We start from the raw sequence: 16,965 nt of genomic DNA on the forward strand, positions 1-16,965 counted from the left end.
GCTTGGGCCGTGGGGTGGTACTGCCCTCTAGTGGTGTCTAGTGGTAGTTCAAATTCCTCCCCTACTGTCAGCCCCCAGGGATCAGAGCCACACACCAGGTTGTAGAGTTCATAAAATCTCTTCCGAGCCAGCGGGCTGCAGCCAGAGCTGCTAACAAGTCCAGAGGCATTGCTTTGGGTTCAAGTGCCCCCAAGAATTTTGCTCAGTCACAGCTTCCAGAGCCTCCCACCACATTGCCAGGAGCTGCCAGAGCCCAGGCACCCTCCCTTCCCCAGTCCCAGGGCCTGACCCTGATATTTAGGGCAAGGTGCTGGGGACATAGACAAATGTAAAGGTGCACAGAAGCCTAAATGGAGAGTCACATCTCGGTCTCAGCCAACAGACTGTCCCCTAGTCCTGATGTCATCAGCACCATCTGAGAGCTGGGATCTGTGGAAGGGCAGAGGGGTGTTCAGACCACCATGCATTCCTCCACTGGGGACCACAAATAGGTGAGTAGTGACCTAGGTTTCCCACACCCACTCTCCCTGGTCCCAGGCCTCTTCAGACCTGGTTCTGAACAACCCTTGGGGCTCTTACCACTTGGGCACATCCAGGAACTGCTGCCCCTCTTCTGGGCAGTAGGCTCCCGCCCTCTCTCTCTTTCCTGGGTGTCACCAGCCCCTCCTGCCACCTCCTCCTCCTCCTCCCCCTCAGAGAGGAGGTCACAGATTTGCTGCTGCAGCTCCGGGCTAATGCTGTTCTCAGCCAACACCAGACTCCGCAAAGCTGTGGGGTAATTTTCTACCATGTCCAGCAGGGTCTGTGGTGGGGAAGAGTATGGAAAAGGATGAACACAGTTAAGGCAGCTCCTCAGACTCCAACCTGCCACCCCTTCGGTAGGTCCACAGACACGCTGGCTAACCTCAAACCCTGGCCCTTCCCCAAACATGAAGACTTCTCACCTGAGCTGACTGGTTGGTGAGCCCTGTGCCCTCCAAGTCTAGGACCTCTAAGGTGCGGCTGGAGGCCACAGCTACAGCCAGCATCCCTGCCACGTGATCACCTGGGGAGACAGCACACACTCATCTGCAGTCTAGGAAACGCTGGCAATTGGTAGGTAGCCAGGTGGGGAGCACTGTGACTGCCAACTGAATGGATGAAGCAAGCCAGGCCCAGGATGCCTTTTTTTTTTTTTTTTGTATCCACTGAAAGTTTATCCCAACTAGTCATTTAAAAACCAAGTAACACAGACCTGGTGGGTAGGGGTTGGGGACTGCACCTCCCTCCTACTCACCATGGACAGCAGTGGGAAAGAGGAAGGGAACAGGAGAGGTGGCTAAAGTGAGACAGCAGCAGTGGTAATGGGGCCAGCTATGTCACAGAGCAAGCTCCCTCCTCTCCCAGGCCCTGGCTGGAGCCCCTATGGCTTGGGGTTGGGGGTGGGTGGAACCCTCCAGGCCCTCCCCTATCCCTCTTCAGGGGCTCAACCTGTTTCTTCCCATAGGAGACTGAGGCACACAGGGAGGATGAAATGGGAGAGGAGGACGCAGGGCAGGATGCTTTGATCTACCTGTTGGTAATCTGGTCCTCCACACAGGTGGCTCCTCTACTTCTTCCCAGGACCTCCCTTTCTCTTTCCTCCTTCAGTGTGGGGGTTACCATAGCAACTGATGGTCCCAGGTTCTTGGATGGGGATGAAGGGAGGTGAGAATGAAAAGGGGCTTTCTTGAGCCTCACCCAGGGGGTTGTAGTCCAGATTGAGGACGCGGACCTGGGAGCTGTGGGCCACGGCAATGGCGAGGCGGCTCCAGCCCTTAGGAGTGATGCCAGGGTTGGCACTCAGGGTCAGCTCCTTCAGGCCTGGGCAGCATCATAGCAAGAAGCCAGGATGGAGAAGGTCAGGCCTTTCTCAAGCCCCTCCCCCACCCAGAGATCTCTGGGGTGTCCCTAGTGACTGGGAGCCACCCCACCCCCACCATGGAGCTCCAGGGCCATTAGAGACCCATGCCTTTCCTGCCTGCTGAAGCCTGGATTCCTGAGCCTCCATCCTGCTCAGCCCCCAATCCTTCTCCCTCCTGAGGGGATTTGAAGAACATTCTCACCTATGAGGTTAGAGCCCTCAGTTCCAGGCCAGGCCCACTGCCCTCTGCACTTAGCTTTTCATCAAGGCCACAGCAGCGCATACCCTCAGCAGGGCCCTGCTCACCAGACTTGGCCCCATCTGGGGGAAGGAGGCCACAGATGAGGTTGATTGCTTCATCACCCAGCATGCAGTCCCCCAGGTCCAGAGCCACGAGGGCAGGGTGGAGGGCCAGGGCTGGATTCAGCAAGGCCAGGCCTGCATCTGTCAGGGGGCTCCCGTGCAGGCTGCAGGGTGGGACCAGAGAGCAGAGGTTACTGCAGTCATCAGCCCTATCTGTAGGGGGAATGGGCGCCCTCCCTTACATGAGCCCTAGAGGTGTGGAGGACATTCAGTCACAGCACTGGGGAGAAGCTTTGGGAAGAAAGAAAATTCTAGATTTTAAAGAATGCAGGTTGAATGGAAATTTGGTTTCTTTCCTGGGCAGGGACTGGGATCCAGATCAGAACACAGAGAAGGGGTCTGTGGGTGCCGTGTTGAAGATTCTTCACTGGACAGAATGCAGGATCAGGGACTTAGTCCCAGAGAAGTCAGTGCGGGTGATTAGGTTGGGAGGTACAGGGCCCTGCCAGGAAGGGGTGAGTATCCCATCTCATTTGGGGTGGGGCTGGAGTTCCGAATCTGGAAATGAGGCATGAGCTTGGAGGTTGTAGAGGCAGGGGCAGAGGAATGAGGTGTGCTAATAAGGGGTGAGAAGGTACGTTGGTGCAAAGACAGGTACAAGAGGGTGTGGGGAGGAACAGGAGGTGGCAGGGGGAGTGCAAGGAGGGGTGCAGTGCCCGGGACCCCTTGCGAGGGAGCTCACTCACAAGAGGGACTGGATGGAGCGGTTGGTCCGCAGCGCCTCCGCCAGCTGCTTGATGCGGCTGGGACTGGACACGACGCCCAGGTTAAGGTTGAGCTGTGCCAGGGACGTGGCGCCGGCCAGAGCCCGGCAGATGCGGCCGAAGTCGCGGTCGCAGAGACGGCAGCCGCGCAGTGAGAGCAGGCGCACGGCGTTGTCGCGCAGGCCGCGGCAGATGTCCCGCACCTCGGCGCCTGACAGGGGCTCCCCCGAAATCTGGATGGAGCTGGGCAACATCGTACCCACGGCTGGGCCTTCGGGGCCGGGGCCGGGGCCCGGGCCGCGGCCGAGGTTGGCGGGGCCGCGGGCGAGGTCGGGGCCGGGGTCGGGGCCCGGGCTGGGGTCGCGGACGCAGCGGGGGAAGAGGGGGAGGCAGAGGCGCAGGCGGCGGTGGCGGCGGGGGCGGCGGCGGTAGCGGCGGCGGAGAGGAGCGCCGGGGCCCGGGCCGGAGCTGGCTGGAATTGCAGAGGCGCCGAGGTCGCCGGCCGGGCGGAGACCGCAAGGCGCTGGGGCTGGGGCGGACCGTGCAGTCCGTGTCGGGGCAGCGGGCCGGGGCGCGCGATCCGGGGCTGGGAGGGCGCTGCTCCGCGCCGGTCCTCGTTCCTCACGGTTGCGGCGGCGGCTCAGTGGCCTCGGCTTAGGACGCGTGGGACGGGTCTCCTCTCGGAGGCCGCATCCGCTCCCTCCCTTCCTCCAGCCCGGCTCCCTCAACCGCCCCGCGGGTAGAGTCCGAGGCGGGTAAGCGGGCGGGAGGCCGGCAGGCGAGCAGCGGGCGACGGGCGGTAGCTCCGGCTCAGGCTGCTGCGACAGAGCGGGCGGCGGGTTCCCATGGCAACGGCCGCGTCACCGCCGTTCGCCCCGCCCCCTGCCGGTCCTGGGCCATGCGAGCCCACGAGGTTTGCGCACACCTGGTGTTCAGGAGCGGTGAGGACGCTCTTCCCCTGGGTATGGGGCCAGACAACAGGTGGAAAGTAGGTAGCCGGATAGAAGCCTGGGGCAGGCAGAGGGTGGGGAGGGGAAAATAGAGGCAACTCTCGTGGAGATGGCGTTTGAGACTATTACGGAGTTCTTTTGCCCATTTTCTGCTCATTCCCCGTTCCTAAGGGCCAGCGCCTCGGTCCCTTCTCCCGTATCCCAGGCACGTCCCCCTCGCGTCCGGTTTGTAGGTTCCTAGGGCCCTTTAACCGGCGCCCCGCCCCCGCCTTCCCACCCCCGCGACGAGAGGCGCTGCGTGCACCGGGATTCCAGCCGCGAGGACTTCCCCGCGTGCCCCTCGCCAAGATGGCGGCCTCGCAGCTGCTGCCGAGGGCCCATGGCCCGGTGGAGGCGGCCGGAGCTGCCAGGCTCAGCGGAACCCTAAAGGGTCCTTGGGGCAGGTGAGCCGGTAGTAGATGAAAGGTGCTGGCGCCTTTCCTTTTCCAGGCGCTTAGGGCACTGCTGATGCTCTGATGTTCTCAGCACCATTGAGACTGGGGTAGTCAAAATAAAGCGGGTGCCAGGATGAGCGACCTGGAGTGGTTGTGGGGCCGTGGAAAGTGGGCTGGAGCTTTCAGCTAGGGCAGACTGGACAATGCAAGCAGTGCCCTTAAAACTGTCCACTGGCAATAGCATAGGGGCCTCACATCACAAAGGGTCACATAGGACAAAGGGCACGTCTGTCTTAGTCCCTTTATTAGAAGGGCAAGATGCTGACCTAGATTTACTAGGATAAATGAATGTAGGGAAAATGAATAATGTAAATGGAGAGATGGGAGGTTAGTTTCTTTTCCCTGTATTAACCACCTGAATTAACAAGTGGAATAGATTAAATGGGTAGTGGGTGTGGATGGTGCTGTTTGGGGTGGTTATTGATTTTAAGAGTAAACAGCACTCTTAAAGAGGGAGAACTGAGGAAACCAAAGAAAGCTTTGTTCCTCTGGCCCCAGTATAACCAGGGCAAATGTGAGCTCCCACACCAAAATTATCCCTACACATTGGCCCAGGTACGTAAGGGCCTTGTAATGACATGATATGTCTGGAAGTTTTTGACCGATTCTCATTGCTCCACTGGCATCCCGAGTGAGGCTGAGCCCAGACTTAACTTTTGAGTGCACTGTTCCATCACTTATGGTTCTTGTGTTTGAGGCCTCCCTGCTGCTGTATGGTCTGGTGTCCCCTGTCCCCTGGGCAGGTTCCATATTCAGTCTGCTTTCAATGTAGTCTGTCCCACTTTAATTCTGCTTGGATAGGGGTATAATGGAGGGAGCATGTGACATAACCACCACTGATAGGACAGGAAAATGTATAGGAAGTAGGGTGGCAGGGAGGACCATTGGAACGGTGGCTGCAGTTCCAGACGTCAATCAATATTTTAATTACCAAGTCTATATTTAGCAAGACAATGTGGGAGAGATAAAGAGGAATGAAGGGGTAGGTGGTGAGAGAGCCTCAGAGGAGCTGACCCACTTTATTCACTGGCTGCAGAGCCCTGCAGTCCTGGTCAGGAGTTTCTGGCCTTGTGCCCTTCAGAAGCCCAACAGGCATCAAGGCTTAAGGAGCTGCAGCTCTGGGGCAGCTGCAGACCTCATCAAAGAGACACATATAATCAGTACTGTCCTTTAATCTTCCTCCGCTTTGCAGCTGGGGGAAAAGGGTCAGCCAAGGATCTCAGGTGGGGTCAGTGAGACTGCAGGGTCACCACAACAGCCTTGGCTGTGGCATTGAGCACGATGGCGGGAAGCCTGGCAGCAGGGAGCGCAGCAGGGATGTCTCTGGGGACCCTCTGCATGGGCGGGATGTTGGGGCCCTCCAGAGTGTCCAGGATCCCTGAAAGAAGGAGGACGGAAGGTGAGCAAAGGTTGGAGGGGTCCTGCTCTAGGCAGCTGTCCTCCCCCTCCCCCAGGCCCTCCTGTCACTTACCTTCTACTACCTTGTGGTAGGCAAAATGCAGATAGAGCAGGAAGAGCATGTGCAGGGTAGCCAGGGTGCCACAGAGGAGCAACCGCTGTGTGGGGCCCACAGTCCGTGACACCAACACTGCCACCTAGGGCCACAGGACTACAACTCAGAGGGCCTAGCTCCCAGTGAGTGGTGTGGAGAAGCCACTCTCACCCAGAGCACAACCATCTTTGGGCTCTTCTCTCCCACTCAAAGCCCTTTGTGGGGTTGGGCCCAAGCTGTGGGATGTTTTCCCACCCCCCTGGGAGGACAGCCCATCCCTGGAAACCTCCTGGCCAGCTTACCATGCGCAGGGTGGACAACCCACCCACCAGTAGCCAGAAGAGGTAGAAGAGAGCATGGAGGTGGATGTTATAGGTGATAAACAGGACAATGCAGTGTCCAAAGAGGCCATAGCCCTAGGAAGGAGGACGGTGGAGAGAAAAACCACTCAGGCTGAGCTGGCCACTGGACCCTCATGGGGACCTGAAGAGACAAATGGTCCACAGGCCAGCTCACCCCAATTCTAGGCCCTGGGGCCCTAGGGGAGATACAAACCAAAGTGATCCTTACTCTTTTAGGATCACTGTCGCCCACCACCGTGCTCCTTACCAGCAGTGCCAGCATCTGGAGCATGGTGATCTGGGCGTTGCACAGGTAGGCAAGGAAGTAAATGAAGGACGAGACACCCAGCCAGTAGCCGAAGCAGGTGCCAATGGCTGTGCCCATCAGGGTGCCCTCCCGCTGTGGGGTGAAGGCTCTAATTAGTCCTAGGAGGCCTCTGGTCTCAGCCTCACCAGGGCCTTCCTCAGGGGCTGCTTCTACTTCACGCCACCATCATCTCCTTGAGCCTCTTTCAACTCATTTCAGCCTCCCCCCAAAGTCCTCTGTCCTGCTTACAATGATGGTGTCGGATGTCTTCATCCCGTGGAGAAGGATGGCCACCAGCGTGAAGACAAGCATGAGAGGTCCGTAGAGCTCACCTGCGATTTTCTGTCAATATACCAACTCATTCAGGCTGGAGGGTACATGGCTCTTCTGTGTACGCCTTCCCAGGCTTTGCCTGGCGGCCCCACCCTCTACCCTGGTGCCTCCCCTGGGTCTCCCAGACATGCTGCCCCATTCACCTGGGGGAAGTTGACCATCTTGATAGGGATCATGGACTCCAGGAGCCTGGGAGAGGAGAGATGAGAGCAGAGGCAGCACTAGACTATGAGATTCTGGAAAGCCTGAATCTTATTCTAACTGAAGCGAACATGCTGTATGGTAAAGGGAGAAAAGGGTAGTAAAGACAGACTAAAGAAAGAGGAAATCACTTTCTTGCTCTGAAAATGCTTCCACAACATTTTCCAAAGCACAACCCTCTGATGCTGTGCTGACTGATGCAGCAACAACATGGAGAATCCAGAAAGCCCCGCTGGGCCCTGGGAGAGGGCCTGGCCACTTACCTACATGACCTGTTCTAGTGCTGGGAATAAAAAGATAAAACAGCATGCTTTTGAGGAACCAGGAATAAGAGAGCACAGCACTGCCGAGGTGTTACCTGTCAGAGGAAAGTGTAGAGCCCTAGCAGAGCACTAGGAAAGGACAAACCGGGAGTGGGGAGCAAAGGAAGTGACGCTTGAGCTAGGCTTTGAGGGACAGTAAGAAGTTTGCCAGACGGAGAAGAGGAGGGAGGCAATGCGTTATTGCCATGTCCTGTTCCGTGACAGGGGTGCAGCGTGGCTGGTACAGGTGCACTGAGGAGGGCTGCTGGGGTCGTGAAGAGGGGAGTCTAAGGGCTTGGTGTTCGGCTAGTTTGGGTGACGGGGTGGGTGTTAGGAGGGCAGCTTCTGTCAGGAGGCGGGTCCTCACCTGCTTCGCACTTGGGCAGGCTCCACATCAAAGTAAGGTCTCAGGATGTCGATGTTGGCGTACAAGCTGAAAGCTCTGGAGGCTTGTCTCTTCCCTGCCTGCCACATCTACAGCAAGGAAGGTGGGGTGGGGTGGGATTGTTTTGTGAGACGCTTGGCTCTCGGCCCTGTTGCTTATTTTTTTTGTTGGATTTCTACACGGTTCTAACTGGACAACCTAGGATGAACTACACCAATTCCAGAACCAGGGGAGCTACTCTTGCTTACCTGGTCAGCCACTTGCCGGCTCAGCTGTCCCTTAAAGCCCTTCATGCCCAGGAACTCCCCATCCTCTTCTTCAGCAGCAGCTGCATCAACATCTACTTCTTCCTCGCGCAGGCGCTGATGCAGCTCGCCCATATCCTCGAAGCTGGAGCCTGAGGTATCGTCCATGTTCTCCATGTCAATCACAGCTGAGCCCCCACCCTGTGAAGACAATGGCTCCAGGAGTGCGGGACCTTTTTCCTCCATCTGTTAAGGCCTTCTCTGTTCACCACAGAGTTTGGGGCTTTGTTCTTCCACTGCTGGGAATATGGCCTGGAATTATCATAAATTACACCACTCTCTTACCCTCGTTTGCTCTCAGAACCCTTGGTCGTTTGACTCTCTTTTCTAGTCAGGGAAACTTAACTCCTTGTCTGCCATACATGTCTCTACCTTCCCTATCAGAGTCCCAAAGGGCTGCGAAAGTGCCCATTTCCTTGGTGTTTTCCAACTCCAAAACAGGAGTATGCACAAACAGTATGGTTTTCGGCCAGTAAACCCCGCCCCTCCGCCAAACTGACCCCGATCGACCTTCTAACTTGTGCAGAAAGCAAGAGCAATTGGGCCCAGAGACCTGAGGTCCCCTGGAGAGTACCAGTCTGGACCTTTCAGGTCAGCACTAGTCCCACTGCCTTTTTTGTGCGCGAAGACCCAAAGGAGGGGAAAATGTTGCAAATGGAGCAGACTGCCAGGCTCCGAGGGAGCCTGGAACACTTCAGGACGGCTGCCGGCCCTGGGCCTGCTGGCAGCCGGAGCCGTGGGGCCATTACCTGGATGTTTTCTTCGAACCCTCCCCACTCCGAGCCAGCCCCGTTTCGGGCGCCGCCGGCTGGCGCCGCCGGAGTTGCCATGTTCCTCGAGGGCTACCGTCGCTGAAGCCCGAGCCAGTCTCCGCACGCGGAGGAGGAGTGGGAGAGACGTGGCCCTGAGGGAGGGACAGGGGTAGGGGCAAGAAAGAAAGGTGGGATCAGCCGGAATGCAAAAAGGAGAAACCCGGATGTTTGGCCAAAACTGACTTCCGGAAGCTGGGGACGTGGACAGAAGCGGGGCAGAGTCTCGCGATATTTAAGATTCCAGTGGGTGGTACGTTCCCACGGAGACGGAGAAGAGCGACTAGAACGCACGCGCCGGTTTGATACCCTGGTCGCGTGGAAGAGTTGAAGATGGCGGCGGCTCAGGCTGTGGAGGAAATGCGGAGCCGCGTGGTTCTAGGGGAGTTCGGGGTTCGCAATGTAAGCCGTATGGCCTTGAGCTCGGGAGGACAAATGAGAGCGGAACAAGGATGAGTTGGGGCTGGAGTGGGGACGGGCTTGGCCTCGCTGCCTCTTCGCAGACTCGTCTCTCTGCTCTAGGTTCATACCACCGACTTTCCTGGTAACTATTCGGGCTACGATGATGCTTGGGACCAGGACCGCTTCGAGAAGGTAGGTGAAGGTGGAGGTGTCCGGAGAGGATATGAGGATTGGACCTTGTGATCTCAGCAGTCCTCATAAGCTGTTCCTGGGGTTCGCTTGGTATATTGAGCAATTTTCTAGGCGTTTGGTGTGTTACCGAAATGCAGACCCGGCTGCTTGTCGCTCAAAAGCCCGTAGAAGCAAGTGTTGGTGGAAAGGATGGTTTGCTTTATTCCGGAGGCGGGCAAGGGGATGGGGGCGGACTCCTGTCCGAAGGGCTCCCCCGACCCCGTCCATCAGTGGGCAAGAGCTTTTAAAGGGGAGTCATAGTGTACAGGCCGAGGGAGGGGACAACATGCAGAACAGCACAGTCAACTCTGACAGTCATCCTTAAGTTAGTCATGCGGTGGTCTGATCTGCATCATCTTTTTTTCAGAACAGTTAATCTTCAGTTCCAGCGTTGGTTTGTTCCCATTTCTTTGAGGCCCATTCTTGGAATTGTGGCAGCTTATTTCATGGCTACAGTCTGGTCGTTATGTAGTTCACTTCTTTCACGTGCTGGGGGTTTCCGTATTTACAAATCAGCTTAAATGATATGGCTCAGAATATTATCTATAGCCCTTGAGGAGGAACTACAGGTCCTTGACTTCGTTTAATAACTTAACTATTATTAGTTTTGTTTGACTATTTCCCTTTGTTTCTTTATTTTATTTCTTTGATTAAACTTATTCTTTAAAGTTTTTCTACAGACCAGGGGCAGACAGAAGACATTGGGTTGGGTGGGGAGGGGAGGGATCTGTTCTGGGAAGGCCCCATAGAGTCCTGCTCCGTTTCAGGTGTAACAGTTTATGCCCTGTTCTGCGAACAAGACGCTCAGTCTTGTTGAAGAGTGCGTGTAAACAAATGATTCCAGTTAACGTGGTAAAGGTGGTTGATAGCAGTACGGATGACTGGGGTGGGGTGGGATGGGGTATCCTGCACAGGCACTTAATCCAGAATGAGGAGGGGGCGCAGGTATGGAAGCGTTCCTGAAGGAGATGAAAACAAAATTTAGCAGCAGCTGAGAACGGTGGAAGCTGGAGTGTCTGAGCAGTTCCTTGTTGCTAGAATATAAAATGGGTCAGCACGAGTGGGAGGCAAGATTAAAGTGTATTTTAGTACTGTAGTATGTGATAGGGAGCTTCTGAAGGGTTCTTAAGCAAATGTGATCAGATCTGCAAGCTTAACAGTTGGGAGAGAATGAATTTGAGGACCATCATATGGGGCACAGAGTTTTGTGACAGAACTGCATAGGGGAGTGAAGCTGAAGGCAGAAACTAAGATTATGATCACAGGAATAGAGCACAGGGGAGATAGAAGGTAAGTTTGGTGGTTGCTTGGACGTGGGCTGTGAGAGGGGAGTATAAAATTACCTAGCTTGTGGAAGTGTTTTGACAGATGGTGGTGTCGTTTACTGATGAGAAATGGATTTGGGGAAGGTGAATGGTGATGCCTTCAGTTTCCTGTCAGTGGAGAAGTCCAGCAGGCGAGTAGAATATATGTTTGAGTTGAGATCAAAAGTGAGATATAGTTTTGGGAGTTGTCAGTACAGTTGCTAAAACCATGAATGGGGTTGAGGTTGCCCTGAAGAGAGACAAAAACTTAGGAAATAGTAACATTTGTACAGTAGGTGGAAGATAGTGAATTTAGGTTTCATCAGACAAGAAGGAAGAGAACCAAAGGACTGGTGCTCAGAAATCAAGGCAGTAGATTTTGAAAATGGGATTCTCTCAACGCCAGATGCGAGAGAGGTGTCTAGTAAGGTAAGGACTGAGTAGTGAGTGTCATCTGGACTTGACAATATGTAAGCCTGTTCTTTAGTAGAATAGCCTCTGTGGATGGTCTGGCTGGAAGCCATATTGAAGAGGGTTTTAAATGAGTGGAAAATAAAAACAGGGAGACTTTCCCAGAAGCTAATAAAAGATTAGGGGAGAAAGGAATATCTAACGAGAGACATACGGGCAAAGGGAGGTTCTTGAGGGGAATGTCTGGGGGGAGTTACTGACTATACAGAGAACAGGCTTCATTTAGTGTTTTTCCTGTCCCTTTAGAATTTCCGCGTGGATGTGGTACACATGGATGAAAACTCACTGGAGTTTGACATGGTGGGAATTGACGCAGCCATTGCCAATGCTTTCCGACGCATTCTGTTAGCTGAGGTATTGGTGGGCATTGGTGGGTGTTGTGTGGGGAAACCATGCGAGCACCTCACTGGTAGAATTGTAGAATTTTTCCTGTAGTTTTGCTGAGCATTCCTCCTGCTCATTCTTTGTAAACTTTTCATTAAGTGTTCTTTTAGGAAGAGGTCTCTATCTCCCTAGCCTGGAGGCGGGGAGAAGATGGGGCTTCTATAGGGTTTTGTAGGTGAGTCATTGTTTTCTCGGGCAGGTGCCCACCATGGCTGTGGAGAAGGTCCTGGTGTACAACAACACATCCCTTGTCCAGGACGAGATCCTCGCTCACCGCTTGGGGCTCATCCCCATCCATGCTGACCCCCGCCTTTTTGAATATCGGAACCAAGGTGAGGGTTTGAGAAAATGAGATTTGGGGGAGAGCAGCTCTCTTCTCTTCTGGATTCAGGCTGCTAGTGTTGGAATCCTTGACTGACTGCTTTATGACTGTGGGCAGTGTTTTGGTTTATCAGTGCCATTATCTGTGAGAATATGTACCTTCCTCTTACCAGGTTTTCAAGAGAATTAGAGAAATGTAAGGTACTTAGCACAGTACCTGGCACTCAGATGCCCCCTACCTCTTTAACAGCCCCACCTCCCCTTTTCGTGCAGGAGATGAAGAAGGCACAGAGATAGATACTCTGCAGTTTCGACTGCAAGTGAGGTGCACTTGGAACCCCCATGCAGCTAAAGATTCCTCTGACCCCAATGAGCTCTACGTCAACCACAAAGGTGAGTGAGTAGTGGTTGGGTGAGGAAGAGGGCCACCCTGTTTGTAGGGGCTAGTTTTAGGGACTCAGGCCTGATGTGCTTCTCCCTGCAGTGTACACCAGGCACATGGCATGGGTACCCTTGGGGAACCAGGCTGACCTCTTCCCAGAGGGCGCCATCCGACCTGTGCATGATGACATCCTCATTGCTCAGCTGCGGCCTGGCCAGGAGATTGACCTGCTCATGCACTGTGTCAAGGGCATTGGTGAGAACCTTTGAGTACACTGGGCTGGGATGTCCCTGACAGACAAAAAGCCAGTGGGCCTTTGTTGTCACTGGCTTCAGGAATGTGAAGAAGGGTGTCCCTATGGGCTCTGATTTCTCTTCCCTCCAGGCAAAGATCATGCCAAGTTTTCACCTGTGGCAACAGCCAGTTACAGGCTCCTGCCAGACATCACCCTGCTTGAGCCCGTGGAAGGGGATGCAGCTGATGAGCTGAGCAGGTGCTTCTCACCTGGTGTTATTGAGGTGCAAGAAATCCAAGGTATGGGATTTGGGATGCCATTTAGAGCAGGACCTAAACAGGTATGTGTCTTTCAAAGGTAGCAGAGAAAGCTCTAGGTTCATGTATTTATAACGTAAGATTGCTTCCATTAGGTAAAAAGGTGGCCAGAGTCGCCAACCCCCGACTAGACACCTTCAGCAGGGAAGTCTTCCGCAATGAGAAGCTGAAGAAGGTTGTACGGCTTGCTCGTGTTCGGAACCATTATATCTGTGAGTTTCAAGTTGGGGGTAAGGGGGCTGGTGTCCTTTGGTGCTGCAGCTTCCTTGCAGAGTTCACACATGGAATCTAACTTATCAGGGGCTTTGCTAGGCCCTGCCTGGGCTAATGTGTCTCTTTGGTCCCCAGTCTCTGTTGAGTCTACAGGGGTGTTGCCACCAGACGTGCTGGTGAGTGAAGCCATCAAAGTACTGATGGGGAAGTGCCGGCGGTTCTTGGATGAACTGGATGCAGTTCAGATGGATTGAGGCTTGCACTGGGATTGGATGTTCCTGAGGCGAGCTAAAGATTTTGGGTTCTGCCTTGCCCCTGTAGAGAGCCCAGTGAGACTATGGGTCCTGAGTTTTCTGTGGACAATTCCAGCTTTATTTTCAGTCAATACATTTTGTTAAATGTGCCACAAAATGTGACTTTTATGCCTTTGTAAGGCCTTAATGTAAATAAATGCACATCCAAATAAAAATCTTTTCGTTGGAGACCACTTCTTCAGTTTGTCCAAAAATATGGGGCCTCACCTCAGAACAGATCTAGCATTATTTAGCAGTTAGGAACACTGGGCTCAGATGTCACTGCAACTCAGAGTCAAGTCCCTTGGAAGCCCCATGAGAAATGCCAAACGGAGGTGGTTTCTGGGGGTACAGCCAGCCTGTGTGCTGCTTAACCTATTTCCTGGGTACCAGAGGAAGTTCCTGATAGAAAAAGGGTGGTCCATGGCAGTCAAGTCACACTGCTGTCAAGAGCCACACAAGGAAGAACAGCAGTCCCTCTGGGTCAGGTCCAGTGGCCACCAACGATGACCCGAGAGTGTGGGGCTGCCTGATCTATGTGTCAGCAGTAGACATCTTTTGTAGCTGGCATGCTTTTTCAGAGGGCTTGACAGAGCTGGTCCATCAGTCAGTTTCTCCTGTCCAGTCCCTGGAGTATGTCACTGGCTTGAAAAAGGCAGATGGGACCCTTTCTGTTACGAAATTGAGACTTTTTTTTTTTTTTTTTACTGACATGCAGATGTGCTTTAGAGTTAACATTTCTACAAAAAAGTTTCTATAAACAATAGAAAACTTCTAGCATGAAGTCACAGAATGTTAAAAATATTACAACACAATAAATACAACTATACCCTCCACAGCCCCACCGCAGAGAAGAGTAGACAGCTAACCAGTTTGGAGGGAAACATGCTGAGATGGCCTTCACAGTTGACAAGAAACCCAGAGCACCACCCAGGAGGAGGGCCTGGAACAAGGCTGTGCAGTAGAAAGAGCTACTCGGGACTCCAGGTTGTTTCCCCAGCTTCGCCTCTTCTACCTTCCCTGCATGGGCCACGCCAGCTGAGAGCTGTAGCTTCAGTCCAGACTGCTCCGTCAGTCCTCACTGACACCCTGGTCAGTGGACTGGAGTGATGCCAGGCCTCTATGCAGGGCACATGGATGGACACAGTGTGGTTTCTGTGTAGATGCAGTCTGTACATGGCCGGCAATGACCTCAAGGCCAGGGTCCCATGACCACGTCCCCTCTGCTTTCAAGGCCATCCAGTGATGTCTAGAACAGGCTGGAGACTCACAATACAGGTTGTGATGGGAAGGCATGTTTTTTCTTTTGGAAATGGCCTAGGAAGGAAGTGACCAGGGACCTAAAAGACTGAGATTTTTCAAGGCACCTGGACTCAGCTAGTCCTAGGGGAGACCAGTGGCTTTGCTAGCTGCTTGTCACAGATGTAGCCTAGCTGGTCTGGATTACCCTTAGATGCCAGTGGCATCAGGTGACATGAGATAGGGTACTGTGCCTCTCATGCCTGAGTGGACCCGGAGGCTGGAGAAACCACACTGAGGGGTCGTTTATGGCAAGAAAATGTGTGAGCTCTAGGGGCTGTTAGAGCGCACTATAGGCCCTGGCTATAGGCCTATAGTACCTGGTTCCCCAAGGTACTAACACTTGATAACTGTGCCCAGAGCTTAGCAGTAGCCTGTACCATCAAGTGACCAGATTCTTGCTCAGAACAAAGTGGGAACTGGCCAAATTCAGTTCAGCACTCAGCATCTGACCCAGACATGCCCCTTGGGGATGGGGAAGGTTCCCTGCCAGCCCAGGAGCAGCGCGGCTCAGTGGGACTGTCAGTGGTCCAGAAGCCCTGGTGCACGTAATTCGGGGCTGAGCCCTCACTCCAAGCCCGGCCGGTCACAGCACTGGACATAGCACCCCTAGTTACCTCTGCACAGGTGTCTGGCTACCTGGGGGCAGGAGGGCATGGGGAGCAGGGCTGCTCTGCTCTAGCTTTTCTCTCTTGGAAAAGCCAAAACTCCAGGTAGAATGGGAGATACCTGGAAAATCTGGACAGAATGGTATAAGCCCTAACTCCCTTCCATGATACTTTAGTATGATGACTTCTAGCCTGGTACAGGGCCCACTCTCTCCAGCTCCAGACCTGGATCTCTCTCCAGGCTGACGATGGTGGAAAGCAAGGTGGCAGTGGAGAGAGGCCTAGAGATTAGCTACAAAGGGGAAGAAGAGATGACAGTAGGTCGAGGAAGGATGCCCAAAAACTTGGTTCAGGGTTCAAAGATGGTGGCCAGGCCGCCCTCCTCATTGTCCAGCACCTCCGTCTCCAGCATTGGCTTTGTTTTTTTGAAAAGTGAGGGAAGATTCTTAATGTGAACTTCTTTTCGGAACTGCTCACCCAGGGGTTTCTGTGGAAAACAAATGAGAAAGAACTAATGCTGGGTCCTGAGTAGTGGGGTTGTTCTCACTGTAATGGTAATGACCACAGCTGGTTCCTGGTTTGCCTGTACACGTGGTCTAAAAAGACTGTAGAGGCGGATGGGAGCACTAAGGAAGGTGTGTGACCTACCCCAATGCAACCAGCAATGAGGCGTTTGAATTGGTCCTTCCGGCGCTTGTCCGCCACTTTCTGCAGAGAAGGGTTCAAAAGCTTGCAGTCAAACTGGTCCAGGGAGTCCTTCTGAATTTCAGGGATCTGCTCCATCACAGCTCTTATCTCCAGGTACCTGGGACGCTGAGAAGTAGGGATAAACCCGCTCAGTCGTATAGGTTTGGGCCCTGCCACTTTCCCCATTCTCTGCCACACCCATTTCTCAGAGGCAGCGCCTTAGTATAAGGCCCGAGTGACTGGGAGCAGGCAGTGAGGGGTGCAGCCACAGCCGTCCTGCCCCCACGCCTCCCCCACTCACCAGCGCCTCGTAGATCTGGAAGGCCAGGTGGACCAGGGAGGCCATGCAGCCGTCGTGCTGCCCGTGTGTCTGTAAGCCCTTCAGCACGCTGGTGAAAAGCCACGTGACAGCATCTGCGAGCAGCGTCCCTGACAGCACCTGAGGAGACAGCTGTGCTCAGGGCCAAAGCGGGGCTCTCAAGGCCCCAGCACCCTAATCCTTCCAACTGATTAGCTCAGTCCTCCTGACCCAAACGTTTCATAAGGGGCAAGGAGAAAGGGTGAGTAAACCGTACTTGTTTGAGGAGAGGCCAGCAGAGCTGTGTGGTCGTCCTCTGGCAGGACAGAGTATCCTTCCAGGCCAGGGAATTGAAGGCTGTAATTAATAGCGCTGTACATACATCCTAACAGAAAAGGGTGAAGGATTACAATGGGAAAAGCAGCATAACAGGCTCTGTATTTTATGCACCAGGAGCTAGAGTTTTAATAGGTAAACAGGAAAGCTAACCAATGTAGAAGAGAAAACCTACGTGCCGGGAGGAGACAGAGCTCAGCCTGGGGGAGGCTGAGCACCAGGGATCGGCATGGGTGAGCCTGGGTGTTTTTCTGAGAGGTTCTGCCTTGGCCTTGAGCCTTTCCTACTGTTTTCTGGGGGATTTAGGTACCAGGAA

The 16,965-nt window shown here is 54.0% G+C and overlaps 4 protein-coding genes across 6 annotated transcripts in view; 1 reads left to right on the forward strand and 3 right to left on the reverse strand.

Moving 5' to 3' along the window:
• Positions 1-13: 13 nt before the first annotated feature.
• On the reverse strand, positions 14-3,257 carry LRRC73 (leucine rich repeat containing 73). The gene is made up of 6 exons (XM_010979520.3): positions 2,932-3,257; positions 2,189-2,349; positions 1,720-1,842; positions 945-1,045; positions 580-802; positions 14-429 (listed from the first exon to the last, which is right to left on the reverse strand). The coding sequence occupies exons 1-6, from the start codon at positions 3,201-3,203 to the stop codon at positions 359-361; spliced, it is 951 nt and encodes a 316-aa protein (XP_010977822.1). The 5' UTR covers positions 3,204-3,257; the 3' UTR covers positions 14-358.
• A 2,038-nt stretch (positions 3,258-5,295) lies between these two features.
• YIPF3 (Yip1 domain family member 3) lies at positions 5,296-9,064 on the reverse strand. Of its 2 annotated transcripts, XM_031434626.2 has the most exons (9): positions 8,809-9,063; positions 8,003-8,200; positions 7,737-7,843; positions 7,010-7,055; positions 6,783-6,875; positions 6,495-6,626; positions 6,188-6,301; positions 5,865-5,988; positions 5,296-5,771 (listed from the first exon to the last, which is right to left on the reverse strand). In XM_031434626.2, the coding sequence occupies exons 1-9, from the start codon at positions 8,887-8,889 to the stop codon at positions 5,623-5,625; spliced, it is 1,044 nt and encodes a 347-aa protein (XP_031290486.1). In that variant the 5' UTR covers positions 8,890-9,063; the 3' UTR covers positions 5,296-5,622. The 2 variants fall into 2 exon arrangements, with proteins under 2 accessions (XP_031290486.1, XP_031290487.1); XM_031434627.2 differs by lacking the exon at positions 6,495-6,626 and having other exon boundaries at positions 8,809-9,064.
• Positions 9,065-9,088: 24 nt separating this feature from the next.
• POLR1C (RNA polymerase I and III subunit C) lies at positions 9,089-13,610 on the forward strand. 2 transcript variants are annotated; one of them, XM_010979522.3, is made up of 9 exons: positions 9,089-9,270; positions 9,391-9,462; positions 11,523-11,630; positions 11,860-11,992; positions 12,255-12,374; positions 12,466-12,618; positions 12,748-12,897; positions 13,011-13,127; positions 13,264-13,610. In XM_010979522.3, the coding sequence occupies exons 1-9, from the start codon at positions 9,202-9,204 to the stop codon at positions 13,380-13,382; spliced, it is 1,041 nt and encodes a 346-aa protein (XP_010977824.1). In that variant the 5' UTR covers positions 9,089-9,201; the 3' UTR covers positions 13,383-13,610. The 2 variants fall into 2 exon arrangements, with proteins under 2 accessions (XP_010977824.1, XP_031290488.1); XM_031434628.2 differs by lacking the exon at positions 9,089-9,270 and adding an exon at positions 10,870-10,957.
• Positions 13,610-16,965, reverse strand: part of XPO5 (exportin 5) — a 40,532-nt gene continuing 37,176 nt past the window's right edge. The window contains exons 29-32 of the mRNA XM_010979521.3: positions 16,591-16,698; positions 16,317-16,454; positions 15,977-16,141; positions 13,610-15,815 (exon numbers count right to left, since the gene is read on the reverse strand). Coding sequence (XP_010977823.2) covers positions 15,678-15,815; positions 15,977-16,141; positions 16,317-16,454; positions 16,591-16,698 — 549 coding nt within the window. The 3' untranslated portion in view covers positions 13,610-15,677. The remainder of the gene's footprint in view (positions 15,816-15,976; positions 16,142-16,316; positions 16,455-16,590; positions 16,699-16,965) is intronic.

This window comes from Camelus dromedarius, chromosome 19 (genome assembly GCF_036321535.1).
Source record: "Camelus dromedarius isolate mCamDro1 chromosome 19, mCamDro1.pat, whole genome shotgun sequence".
Classification (NCBI taxonomy): Eukaryota; Metazoa; Chordata; class Mammalia; order Artiodactyla; family Camelidae; genus Camelus; species Camelus dromedarius.

Bases quoted from the DNA above. Each gene is read 5' to 3' on its own strand.
- LRRC73 (XM_010979520.3), bottom strand. From the start codon at position 3,203: ATGTTGCCCAGCTCCATCCAGATTTCGGGGGAGCCCCTGTCAGGCGCC. The intron at 1,843-2,188 runs GTGAGCAGGGCC...GATGCTGCCCAG, and splicing joins CCCAGATGGGGCCAAGTCTG to GCCTGAAGGAGCTGACCCTG. The intron at 430-579 runs GTAAGAGCCCCA...GCCCTTCCACAG, and splicing joins TTCCTGGATGTGCCCAAGTG to ATCCCAGCTCTCAGATGGTG.
- YIPF3 (XM_031434626.2), bottom strand. From the start codon at position 8,889: ATGGCAACTCCGGCGGCGCCAGCCGGCGGCGCCCGAAACGGGGCTGGC. The intron at 7,056-7,736 runs GTGAGGACCCGC...CTCCTCTCCCAG, and splicing joins CCTGCCCAAGTGCGAAGCAG to GCTCCTGGAGTCCATGATCC. The intron at 6,627-6,782 runs GTAAGCAGGACA...TTCACCCCACAG, and splicing joins AGACATCCGACACCATCATT to CGGGAGGGCACCCTGATGGG.
- POLR1C (XM_010979522.3), top strand. From the start codon at position 9,202: ATGGCGGCGGCTCAGGCTGTGGAGGAAATGCGGAGCCGCGTGGTTCTA. The intron at 11,631-11,859 runs GTATTGGTGGGC...TTTCTCGGGCAG, and splicing joins GACGCATTCTGTTAGCTGAG to GTGCCCACCATGGCTGTGGA. The intron at 12,619-12,747 runs GTGAGAACCTTT...TCTTCCCTCCAG, and splicing joins GCACTGTGTCAAGGGCATTG to GCAAAGATCATGCCAAGTTT.